Below are 12,331 nucleotides of genomic sequence, written 5' to 3'. Positions count from 1 at the left end.
GAGAGGTTAACTGCTCTGAAAGGCTAGCAGTGTGAGAAATTTTGTAAAGGTTATTTTTCTGAGGTTCATTTCAACTGTTTACAATTGTTTCAATTGTTTACATCTCGGGTGTAATCATTCTACATTTTGCACATTCTTTTCTATATGTGCGTTCTTCAAGGCATTATACAATCGGATTCTTTGTTTTTGTTCCAAATGTCTGGTTTTGGGATTGTATTCTTGATCTCTTCCAAAATCTAGCTCCTGATATTTTTGCTCATATCAATGTTCTCTAACTTGCTCGTGAACGTTTTCGTGCAACTATTTAATTATTTTCCTTGTTTTCAGAAATGAATCTCTTTGGTAGCTGTTTACCGTATTTCGGAAACTGTCTTGAATGTATGCAAGGACCGTCTTTCTCTGCTACCGCATCTTACTCTCAAATGGCGAACCCTTTATCACCATCAATTCGGCTTGATGTAGCAAAGAGCGGTGAGTAGAGGATACGCTCAAAGTTTCTAGTAAATTTTTTTGGATAATCGGATAAAGAGGTGGGTGTAGGGTGGTGGTAAGAGGTCAACACCACGTCTTTTGCGCTCCTTGGTGCTGCAAAAGGCCAATTCTGCCTTTTATCCCTTGGGACTAATAGTTCGGTATAAAATAAATTTGATACAACTACTGGTCACTGTATTCATTTTATAGACTTTATATATTTTGTAAACCTCTAAGATTTGGAATTGAAGTCGAAAGCATTGGAGTAAGGGATCGATCAGTTTCAAGCATCGTACTTTATTCGAAACAACCGGATCTAAAAAATGACAAACTTAAATGTTTGGGTGGTCAAATTGATTCGAGGGCATCCGCGAATGGGTTACCTTTCCGCTTCCAAAACCTTTTTCCCCCTATTAAAATAAAAAAAAAAAAAAAAAAAAAAATTTAACCTTTGAGGAATGCTCAAAAATTTTGTAATCTGGTAGTTGTTGTTAGTGACGAAGTTACCCAAAAACGACAAGGAGGACATCAGAAGTTTCTAGTAAAAGAAGCCGAGAAAGTCGCTTTGAGCTCGATGGAAGCAGACTAACAGAATGCGACAGTACGACCCAATCGTCCGTGGTACTGTTGTTAGTAGACTGTTTTTGGCATTTATCGAAAAGTTCATTAAAGGTAACCATAGAGAGATGAAACATTCATTTTTTTCTGGGCAGATTTGAATGTATTACCAACTGCCTCAGACAGATTGTTTGACGCGTGTCAGTCCTACGGCTTAATCACCAACACCAATTCTTTACCGATGGCACGTCCATAAAACGAATGCACGGCTACAACCTTAAAATCTGCTTCGAAAGGGCCACTTGCGGCACAGTACCCTTACCACGTTGCAAGCCCGAAAAATTATGAATCGATCGCTTCGGGGCAACAAACCTTTTTACATTGACCGATTGGAGGATGTGACTGAAATCATGTTCAAAAACTTATTTCGTTTCTCGAATTCACCTAGTTTGAGTAAATAGATATAGCGAGAATAGTTCTGTTGTAAACAAGAAATAGTGCGGCACATATAGTTAGTTTATTAGTATTCTACTATGTAGTACTACTGAAAGTAATATACTTCGTTGAAGATATTTTTTTCTAATATTTTCTCATTCTTTTTTAAGGAAAGGACGTCGTTATTTTGAAAGAAGGCGAACGAATATGTGGAACAGGCGCTGCTTTGGGTACTTTACCCATTGTGCAAAACAAAGCATATTTCCAAGTTGACGTGCAACAGAATGGTTTGTTCTGCTTTCTTATTATCGAGTTTTAATCATGCTTAATAATGGAACTTTCTACTTTCTGCTCTTTCTTAAAGGAACATGGGGTGTTGGACTTGGTAACTCTCACACTCCACTAGACGCTGTCCCTGTTGCAAGTGATTTCTGGGGTGTTCGTGATAACGGCGATATTGTTGCGAACGCGACAGTTCTCGGAAAGCTTAACAAACCAATCTCTGAAGGAGATACTATTGTGAGTAAGCATCGTGTTTTTTTCTTAATTGTTCGCCGTGTATAGCCAAAGTTTTTTCTCTTTTTTTCCAACTCTATTAACTTTATTTTGTATTGGCTGAATTGATAAGAGTCTCTATATTATAGGGTGTATGCTATGACCACGTCGAACTCAAGTTTTTGGTGAATGGCGAATGGGCGGAGCCAAGTATAACAGGAGTTAGGGGACCGGTAAGAGTTTTTGCGTTAACCATTATAGTGAAAAAGTTTGAAAAAGTCAATCCATTGTGTTTTTATATTTCCAGTAATAGAATACTAACAATATTAGTTTTTTCTTCGAAAAGAAGTATTTCTATGAAGTATTATCTCGTTGCGCGTTCAGGCGGAGCAAAATAAGGACACCTTGCTTTCCTCCAAAGACGTTCCGAACTTTCCAAGCTAATTTGTGATCTATACTGCCTGTTATATATGTTATGTACTCCCTGAAGAGAAGATTGTTCGCGTGATTGCGTGACAGTATAGTCAACACCTACAAAACATCTATTCCTAAAATGTTCATGTCCGTTGCGGAAATATTTTGGTGTTGATCATTTAGGGTATAGAGATCGCACTTTAGACATATCGTTAGGAGAAGTTGAAAGAGCTTTCTCATTTATTTTCTTATTACAGGGTCATAGTGCATTGTTTGGTTGAATAATCACAGTGAATTGTTCTCACTTGCATTGCTAGTGATTAGAAGAGTTTTTTAAATATAAAATTTATAAATATATATCCGCTCCTAAATATGTTTAACCAATACCCTCGAGCAACCTTTCTTTCTCTGTTTGTCCATCTTAATGGCGCGTTGACAGTGGAACATGTTGGCCGACGACTGTCGACTACACGACAAGATCAAGCGATATCTTTACTGAATTTCTAAGCTTTTTGGAATAGCTGTTTTTCAGGCCTACCCAATTATCTACGTGGACGAGTCTGCCATTATAGATGTTAAATTTCGGAAGTTTACCGAAGATGTTCCCAGCGGATACGATGAAATACTTGCTGAGCAGACATTGCTTTGACTCGAATATTAAATAAAGTGCTTATGTAATTTTTTTTCAAGCGTGAAAGCTCCGTTTGATTTGCGAGGGTAATTTTCGGTGATGTTCAAAGTATTCGTGTTATGATGTAGTAAATGTGAAGAACTAGGAACTAACACTCATGTGTGGTCACTTTTGAACTCTATCTGACGAATCTGTCCGATTCGCAGAGCATATATGTTCTTGTTCATGTGTGTATTCAACTCACTCATATTCTTCAATATTTGAACTTTTCCAAACAAAAGTGAGATGATCCTTAACTTCTTTAAGACTTAAATCGTCAATTATTCGAATGGTATGCTTCAAAATAAATCTAGGTAGGTGTCTTAGTTTCTGTGGATGCTTTAAGAAATTCCGCAATGAACGAGGATCTCATTGATCATTATGAGGAAGAGAATCGCATGTTGGATGACAATTTTTGGGAACTTCTTGAGATTTCATTGTCATTAGTATGGTCGGTTCAAAACGATCTGGTGCTCGGCGCACTTGCAAAAGTGGCTGCGAAAATCGAAGTAGGTCTGTCATCTCACCAGCACAACTCGACTCTGATCGACTTTGTAGCTACATCAGTAGATATAAATCAATTCCTATCTTGTAACTAGTCTGACGTTGGGAAAACGTTGACAAGAGGCAAGCGGAAGGACTCGAAACTCAATAAGAACTTTGTCGCATCTCGTCGCGCCGCTTCGAGCGCAGCCGCCTACGAAAAAAGTTTCAGATCGTTTTGATTTGAATATATTATCGCTTTCAGAAGGGCAAGAATAAACTGAATCCTTACAAAAAATAAGAAGAGATAAGAATAATATATCTTTGGTTCTGCATTTGACAAATTTCTGTTGTTTGATTGTTCTGAGATTAGGAGCATCGAATATGATTGTATAGTCGGGTAAAAACGACATGAATCACGGGTGTAGTTGCGGTGATGCGTATGCGCTCGGAACAGCGCGGTTGGAACCGAGGTGGGACCGTCCCAAACTGCAGCGATGGGTGGTGCCAGCAAGTATTTCACCACGCTCCTAGCCGCTACGCTCCAGCAAGGCGAATTTAGGGAAGCCGCGTACGCAATGCTCTACGTACGTGCTTCATGTCGTCTTGACCCTCCCATACTTGATGTTCAACAAATTCTGATTTCCTGAGGCTAGGCTCAGGCAGCTTCGAAAAGTTAATATCCTGGTTGATCCTTCCTTTGCTGTTTCTACGGCTCAGTTCCTCGCTTTCCCTAATGTTGTACCAATTTTGATGACTCTAATTTTTAAAAAGGTTCCTGTAGCTGTTGCTATGCTATGATAAGATTAGAACGACATGACGTGTGGTGCAGTTGCTCAAGCGGCTGCGACGTTGTGTAGGCACAGCGTGGCGGTTAGAACGTATTGACACCGTTCTTCGCTGCAGTTCGCGATGGTACCATCCCAACTCCAACCTCCACCGCGCCGCCTCGAGCGCTAACAACTGCACCATGCTTTATGTCGTTTTGGCCCTACTGTATGTTCATAGACGATGTCGCTGTAGAAATTTCTCAAGAACTCTAAATATCCATAAACAAACAGCGACTGGTCTAAATGCCTGTCAAGAAATGAAGAACTTTTATAACATAAAACCATTCAGTACAAAATATTGGAAGCACTGGAAGCATATTTCCATTTCACTAATTTTCCAAGAGGTCGAGGCTTTTTTCGTAGGTCACACCCTTCACACGACGCTTACGGACTGGTATCACCACTGAGGTGGGGGCTGAAAATGTGCATAGTTTCCATTAGTCTAACATATGAGAACTTCGGCACTAATAGCTTTGCATCGGACATCGGGTAATTGGATAGTTCTCTGGAAGTGGTAGTGGTTCGCTTGGCTATTCAGTCACCAGAAAGTTCAGTAGCAGTTTTGGGTGCAGTCGAACACTATTCAGTCATCGTTGTTACAATCTTTTCCTACGCGAATACAGTAGTGAGGATATAGTTCTAAGCAGAACGCTCAAATGTCATTCCTTGTGTAATTATATTTTCCGTTACATATTAGAAATAAAATGACATGCAGGTGGGTCAGAAAGGACCGACTTGTAGTGCGATCAAGTAACGCTCAATGTGGCGCGGTAGGACCTTCGTTGCAGCACGAGTGGAGCTAGCGTGGGTCTTACCGCATGCGCAAGCGCTCATACTAAATTGCACCACCTGTCAGCTCCTTTTAACCACACCTTAAATAAATCGTTCAATTTTTCCTTCAAGTTAGTATTACAGTAAATGTCACTATATGGACAATCAGACGTTTCAGAGGACTTCTTCCTGCTACTACAAAGAAACTCTACGTCCAGATAGGAAAAGTGCAATTTATAATGCATTATAAATTGCACTTTTCCTATCTGGACGATTGGATTATGTTGAAACTGTTAACTAAATTCAACGATGCGACACGGTTTTCGACTAGTGACTGCGACGCATTACTGCAAAACAGATAAGGTGGTTACGAGAGTGCACTAAAGTAAAGGTCCCATCGCAGATAAGTATACTGTAGGTCAGAACCAGAAGCGAAGGCAGCGGTCTCCAGTTTTTTAGATTGTCTGCGCGTGTGATTCTAATACAAAATACAACGATGTTGGGATATCTTATAAACAGTGTAGGGTTCGGAGTGTAAATTGCGAGTATGAGCGTTTTCACGCTCAACTTCACTTAATCGTTTTGAAAAAAGCGGCTCGTGGGTACGTGGTCTTGTACGAGGGTGCCGCATTTGAAGACAACACACCACGAATCCGACGTGGTGAGGGAACCCACAGCAGAAACTAGTGATGGAGTTGTAGATTGCGAGATCAGAGGTGGTTCCGTTCACATCTCTCTAACTGTCCTTAAAAAAAGTGAGAACCGCTTCAGTACTTGCGAGGAACGTTAGAACGCTTCCCTATGTTTACGTTCTGGAACTCCCAGCAACCTATTCATACGTTTCACTTGAATAAGCAGTCGAGGAGCTCACTGGCTTTCGACTGCTGCACAGCTGGATGTGGCGCGCGTACAAGTGGAGCGTTGCAACTGAAATCGTCGTGAAAAACGAAGTCTTTCACTCCGTTTTTTTTACTACAATTAGGGAGAGACGAGCGGAATCACCCATGATCCCGCAATCTACGACCCCGAATAGGGTTTGTTCATCGGAAATCCATACCACTTCAGATTCGTGGGATGATGCTTTTGAGGTACATCAGGAGTTCCTCACGCTGCTTTTCATGGCGATTGAAGGGACTCTCATACTCGCAATCTACGTCCTGAACTCTATATCACCCATTAAGGATACCAACATCGTCAATTTCGTGGTATGCTGCTTTAAACCTCTTAAGTGGTGCGCGCCTGTACAAAAAGTGGATTCCATGACGTGGCGTGTTTAGGGTACATATTTAGGTGTTTAAGATATATGTACGTCACAAGCGCTAAAGGCATTAAGGATGTAGATACAAGAGAACTTCACAAGAACTTGAGAAACACCAGTTTCTGGTAGCTTTTAAGGCTTTCTTGCAACAGTTTTAGGTTCAGAGGGTCCTATAGAGATTTCGCAAGTTTCGAGTTCTTCGCTACTGTTGTGGTCAAAGGATCTTGTGCAGAGACATGGTCTGAACTGGACGACAAGCAGTTACTGGTTCAACTTTATATTTTTCAGGGAACGATACTCCTACAAACGTGGTAAATGCTTACTTTGCGGTTTATGAACACGAGTGAGATCGACGTTTGAGTAATCATCTGAAAAGGCAACTCTAGTAAGTCGAGTAATCGAGTAAGAGTTCGCCAAAAATCCCGAATGATCGATTTAACTATGGGATTTGAACTTACTCTCATCTGAGCTCCATCCTGAAATCATTTCATCTTTTCTGTCGTGGTCTATCGGGTTATAGTCTTTAGCATGTGTTGCTTCACTGAAATATTGTCAAGACACATGGTGAATATGATGAGTAAATTTGATTTCTACCTGATAACTTTTTCCACGATAATAGAATCTTCCCGAAGCGATGGAGGTGTAACTGAAATACGAAAAAAGGTGTGGAGCCAGAATAATGAATGTACATGAGGTTGTTAAACCTAGTTTATCTGTTTAGTTATGAAGAGATCTGTTTGTTTAAATTGTGGATTGAATCGGCCTTCACTAGTGAAGAAGACTAAGAACGTCAGGTTCATGCTCACCTCTTCAACACCACCGTACTTCCTGTTTTGACTTATGCTTCGGAAACCTGGCCATTTCGCAAGCAGGAAGAAAACGCGGTGAGCGTCATTGAACGCGCAAATGAGAGAGGGATGCTAGGAGTATCCTGCTTCAGGTGTTCAAGTGAGGGACGGGATCCGAACTTCTCTCCTACTTCAGCGATCGAAGATTAGAGACGCCGCCGCGTTTGCCAAGAAAAGTAAAATAAGGTGGGCCGGACATGTGATGCGCTTTAACGACAACTGTTGGACCAGAGAAGTGAGCGATTCTGTTTCCCGGGATATTAAGCGCACTACAGGAAGACCGCCGACCCGATAGTCAGATTTCTTCACGAGTCGCTGGGCGACTCTGGCACGCGATCGGGATAAATGGAAGAATTACTGGCGCCCGCTCGACAGGTTCGAAGATCAGCGGGAGCCAAAGTAATCAAGGTGAATCGCTCATTTCAGGCTCTGATGAAGGCGATTTTGCCGTTGTTAGCCAATAGAATCACTTAACAACCTCGGATACATCTCATTAAAAATCAATAAGACATCACCCTACGCCAAGATTCACTGGAAGTCGAACTTTTCAATGATTTTACTGTTCTGTTTGATGCAGTTTGAAAGTGTCGTGAATATGTATGTACATTGAAGAGATGATCGACGGTCTTAGGCTACCCATACGTTTCATATAGATGAAGTACACAATCCAGACAGATAAAAGAAGGCTGTGGAAGACCCGTCCACATCAGTGAGATAGTCAGATGAAATTGTGATGAATGTTATAAAAAAGAAATACCAATGCAAACTTGTGGATGCTGCTAAGGGATCTATGCGGAGGACAGTTGTATATTGTCCTAATGCGGCAAAAATTAGCATCGCAACATTGAACGTCGTCAATTGTTGACATGCTCCTGTGAGCTAGAATCTGCATTTAAATAACTGCAAATCGACATGTGTGGGTTCCGCTGGACGTTCAGCTATTTTGACTTCGAGGAGGCGGGAAACAACATCTACTCGAAACAATATACGCTAGCATGGCAATAACCAGCTTCTACATCGGCCAAGATCACGCTCGAACCAATGGTTAAAATTAACTAGTAAATAAAAAGTCAAGTAGTAAAGAAGAACAAACCATAGAGTACAAGAAAAAGATAAAGATAGCTAACCATCCAATGCAAACTCCTCTTCCGTATCGAACAGCTCTTCCAGTAACTTTGGATTGTCCCAAACTGGTTGATCAAAATGTATAGTTGTGGTGTCCAGAGATACTGCTGGCATTAATCGTGCTGGAAGTTAGAGGTATACAATGGAAGACGTATATTCATGGCAAATGTAGATCATGTGCATGAAGCAAAACAAGAAGCTATCAAATCTTACATCTTTTCTCAAAAACATTATTTTGCCTCGATAACGGTGGAAGAACTGGTTCATCTTCTACTCTCATCGATGATACCTTCAAAATCCTTCGAAATTTCACAATATGACGGATTATACTAGTATCGATAAACTACCTTCCTGGCCGCTCGTTCCATGATTTCTTCAAATGTACACATTGGCCGTGGAGACGACGAATCCTTTGTCAAGTGTGATCCTGAGAATAAAAATCATTTTGTTTGGGTTGTTTTTATTTACTGTAGGCAAGGTTTACCACTTCTTGAAGAACCAGTACTAATTGAAGCAGTTGTTATGTTTGTTGCACCTGAGCGTTGACCCCGAGCTGAAATAGGTGCGCTATGTATGAAATTGGTGCTCTTCGGATAATTGCCATTAAAGGCATCACCCCACGAATCTGAGGTGATGGATTTCAGGTGGAGTATTCGTATAGGGCATCGTAGATTAGGGAGAGTGGGGTGATTTTGTCTATTTCTTCCTAATTGCCGAAAAATAAACGGCCCGGAAGATACAGCTTCGAGTGTTTCGGCGCGCTATTTTCCACGCGTTCGATTGGAGCACGCCAGCCGTGTGCACACGCCGCATCTTTCGGGCCGTTTTTTTTAATGGCAATTAGGAAGAAATGGACGGAATCACCCTCCTCTCCATAATATATGACCCCGTACAGGAACTCTCCACCTGAAATCCGCACCACCCCAGATTTGTTGGTTGATGTCTTTAAATTAAAACTTTTCCAGTCGAATTTCCTAGTTTCTTGTTCGCGCTTTAACTGAACTCTGTGTTATCAAAAGTGAAGCATAAGAAACGCTACCTTTTCTCTTGACGCGGGTCTTTCGCTCCGGAGCTGTGTTCGTTTTTTTCCGATGTTCTAAAAAGTGAACAATATAGAGAAAGATGGGCATCGTGAACTACACACCATACTATCAATGATGGTATTTTTTTTTTTTAGAAAATACACATTTTTCGGGAACCAGGTTCAAGATTAACGTGTTTGCTGAATAAGGATGTGTGATTAATTCTCCTTTACCTTTCTTCCGGTCGTCTTGATCGAGTGAAACAGCCTTTTGGCCAAATAGAGTCCTTTCTGGAAAAAGGTAGTATTTAATGAGCATAGCAGAGTCAAAGCGACATTAAGGGCGGTGCAGCTGCGTAAGCGAAGCGGTTCCGCTCGGAGCGCTGCGGTTGGGATCGCTGGATGTCCCTTGCTGGCACCATTCTCCGTTGCAGTTCGCGATGGTCCCACCTCGATTCTGACTGTTGACTCCACAGCGTCGCTTCGAACGCGCCTCGCTTACACAACTGCTTCATGTCGTTTTGGCCGTACTAATAACTCGAAAAAATAGGTGAGCTCAGCACTCCCCAGCTGTTTTTTCCAATTCATAAGAAAATTTTCCTTACTTTTGCTTGAGTCCCTATGTAAAAGTCCACATGTACGTTGACAATTTCGCATACGACAGTAGTAAGACTGAGGTGACGGTATAGGTACTGAAGGCATACCTAGATTTTATCCAAATGAAGTATTTGGTAGGAGCAGGTCGCAATTAACAAATAACGGATCAGATAAAGTATGGATGTGGTCGCTGTAGCAGTGATATCGACTATGGATATGGATATTTGTGTGAACGGTGAAGACACATTTACAAGCACTAATATGAGGAGGGCGGGTGTGGCGCAGTTCGGCTAGAGGTCCGTTGTAGCCACACGGTCGAGGGTCCGAATCCGCACTAGTGCAAACCAAGCCTTTCATCCCTACGGGGTCGAAAATTGGTAGCAGACTTGTCTGGGAGGATAAAAACACTGACTTGATCATTGGCTGGCCCCCGCAAGTCATGGTATAGGCCAATACGCGTTCCAAAACCTCAACGATTACGAATCCCAGTAAAACGCGTAGGCGCATCCCAAGTGGATTGATACGCCAGTGACTTTATCCTTTATCCTTTTAATATGAAGAGTAGAGAAAAAAAATTGACTAAAGATATGTACAGGAGTGGGGATCTCTTCCACATATGAACCGTATGCGTACCGTAATGGGAACGTGTGCAGAGTAAAATCGCTTTGAATTCCAGTCGCGTGCGCTGCTACAGACGCGTCGCGTTCACCGGGTTGAACTGGTGCCGAGTGTATTTTGCAAATCGGAGTTATGCGAGTAGCTAAAAATTCGAAGCAAGGCTATAAGTTGCAAACTGAATTCGACTTGTCGCCATATAACAAAAAGTGGATGAAGGAAAAATTGTTCAGCGTTAGTAAATCCACTCGGGATGCGCAATGCATTCACTCCAATTCAGAATCGTTTGAAGTTAAGTGTCTCTAACTCATCTAAGGCACCAATTTGTCGATTGCCATAGGTTGAGAAGCTTGATTGGCTCTGTAACGGCTTCGACCAGCAGCTGAACCTCTTACCAACTTCGCTACACCCGCCGCATGTCGTTGTTGCTCTGCTGTGCACGATCTATTTCTTATTCACTAAACGATAACGTGATCACGTATGGCCAACCGAGAAGGAAGTACTACTACCGATTCCGCATGGAGGCGTAGCAAATACCCACATGCTTTTGCACTAGTGAGAAGCTCACCTTTTCTGTATTATAAAATGATAAGGGATAAAATTATTGGCGTATAAATCCACTTGGGATGCGCTAACGCGTTCTACTGCAATTCGTAATCGTTGAGGTTTTGGAACGCGTGTTGATCTATAGTTAGTTATAGTTGGTTGTTGGCCTATACAGAGACTTGCAGAGAGCATTCAGTAATCAAGTCTGTGTTTTTATCCTTCCAGAATGGATTCGAGTCAGTGGTTCGAAACCGCCTTAGAGCAAACCAAGTCTTTCATCCCTCCGGGGTCGATAAATTTTCTGTAGTATAGAGTTAGGTAATTACGTATAGAGTACGAAATGAACAAAAAATTTTATGTTGAGGTGGGGGCGTTTCATCCCCAACTGAAAGCGAGATTATAGCGATTATAGAGGAACACCTTGTCCCTTCATTCTCTTCACTATACACAAGGCAGCCGGCTAACGTTTATCCTTAATACACAAATACAATTAGAAGGCTAAAAGTATAAGCGTATAAGTATAATCACCCGCAACTTCGCTTACTTCACTGTACCCTCGGCTGCCTTGCGGCGCGTGCACAAGGCTGGCGCGCTCCAATCGAACACGTTGTAGAAAATAGCGCGCCGGAACGCTCGAAGCCGTATCTTCCGGGCCGTTTTTTACGGCAATTAGGAAGAAATGGACGGAATCACCCTTCTCTCCATAATCTGCTATCCCGTATACGAATACTCCACCTGAAATCCGTGCCACCTCAGATTCGTGGGGTGATGCCTTTAACACGTACGCGTGTGGTATAGCTGATTATATTAGGTTGGCTACTTATTTTTTGCGCTTTGGAAAAATTAACGTTTGGAATTTAGAACATGCCTTTTTTCTTGGGAGCTCAGGTAAAAGCTAGGTGCTTCTAGAAGCATCTAGCCGAAGGTGAATCCTTTATGACAGCTATGGTCAGCGTGGCTACTGGGTCCTCCGAGGCTTTCAGCCGCCTCGGTAGCCATGGGCAGTCGACGCCAAAATGTACATGCAGCAAGTTTGCGAGTTAGTCGACGCAGCGAGAAAAAACCAGATGTGCCACAGTTCACGTCCTCCACGAAAACGCGCGCCTGCATGTCGTTTCGGAAAATCGCAGCCAACGTGAGGGCAAGGATGAGCAGCGGTCTCTCATCCACCCTATTCCTCAGACCTGGTCCCAT

At 42.2% G+C, this 12,331-nt stretch overlaps 3 protein-coding genes across 3 annotated transcripts; 1 reads left to right on the top strand and 2 right to left on the bottom strand.

The window, feature by feature from the left end:
- Window positions 1-329: 329 nt before the first annotated feature.
- RB195_019788 (uncharacterized protein) lies at window positions 330-3,022 on the top strand (the record flags this gene model as incomplete). Its single annotated transcript, XM_064187802.1, has 5 exons — window positions 330-471; window positions 1,635-1,751; window positions 1,829-1,983; window positions 2,109-2,192; window positions 2,906-3,022. 5 exons carry the CDS (start codon window positions 330-332, stop codon window positions 3,020-3,022), a joined length of 615 nt encoding a protein of 204 aa, XP_064043683.1.
- A 1,663-nt stretch (window positions 3,023-4,685) lies between these two features.
- Window positions 4,686-10,081, bottom strand: RB195_019787 (uncharacterized protein; the record flags this gene model as incomplete). Its single annotated transcript, XM_064187801.1, has 11 exons — window positions 4,686-4,771; window positions 6,709-6,753; window positions 6,844-6,926; window positions 6,980-7,031; window positions 8,361-8,480; window positions 8,572-8,647; window positions 8,706-8,785; window positions 8,843-8,911; window positions 9,398-9,454; window positions 9,614-9,670; window positions 9,985-10,081. 11 exons carry the CDS (start codon window positions 10,079-10,081, stop codon window positions 4,686-4,688), a joined length of 822 nt encoding a protein of 273 aa, XP_064043682.1.
- A 1,971-nt stretch (window positions 10,082-12,052) lies between these two features.
- On the bottom strand, window positions 12,053-12,331 carry RB195_019786 (uncharacterized protein; the record flags this gene model as incomplete). Its single annotated transcript, XM_064187800.1, has 1 exon — window positions 12,053-12,331. One exon carries the CDS (start codon window positions 12,329-12,331, stop codon window positions 12,053-12,055), a length of 279 nt encoding a protein of 92 aa, XP_064043681.1.

This window comes from Necator americanus, chromosome II (genome assembly GCF_031761385.1).
Source record: "Necator americanus strain Aroian chromosome II, whole genome shotgun sequence".
NCBI lineage: Eukaryota > Metazoa > Nematoda > Chromadorea > Rhabditida > Ancylostomatidae > Necator > Necator americanus.
The sequence above is the reverse complement of the archived record's forward strand: the minus strand, read 5'-3'. Positions and strand labels throughout refer to the sequence as shown.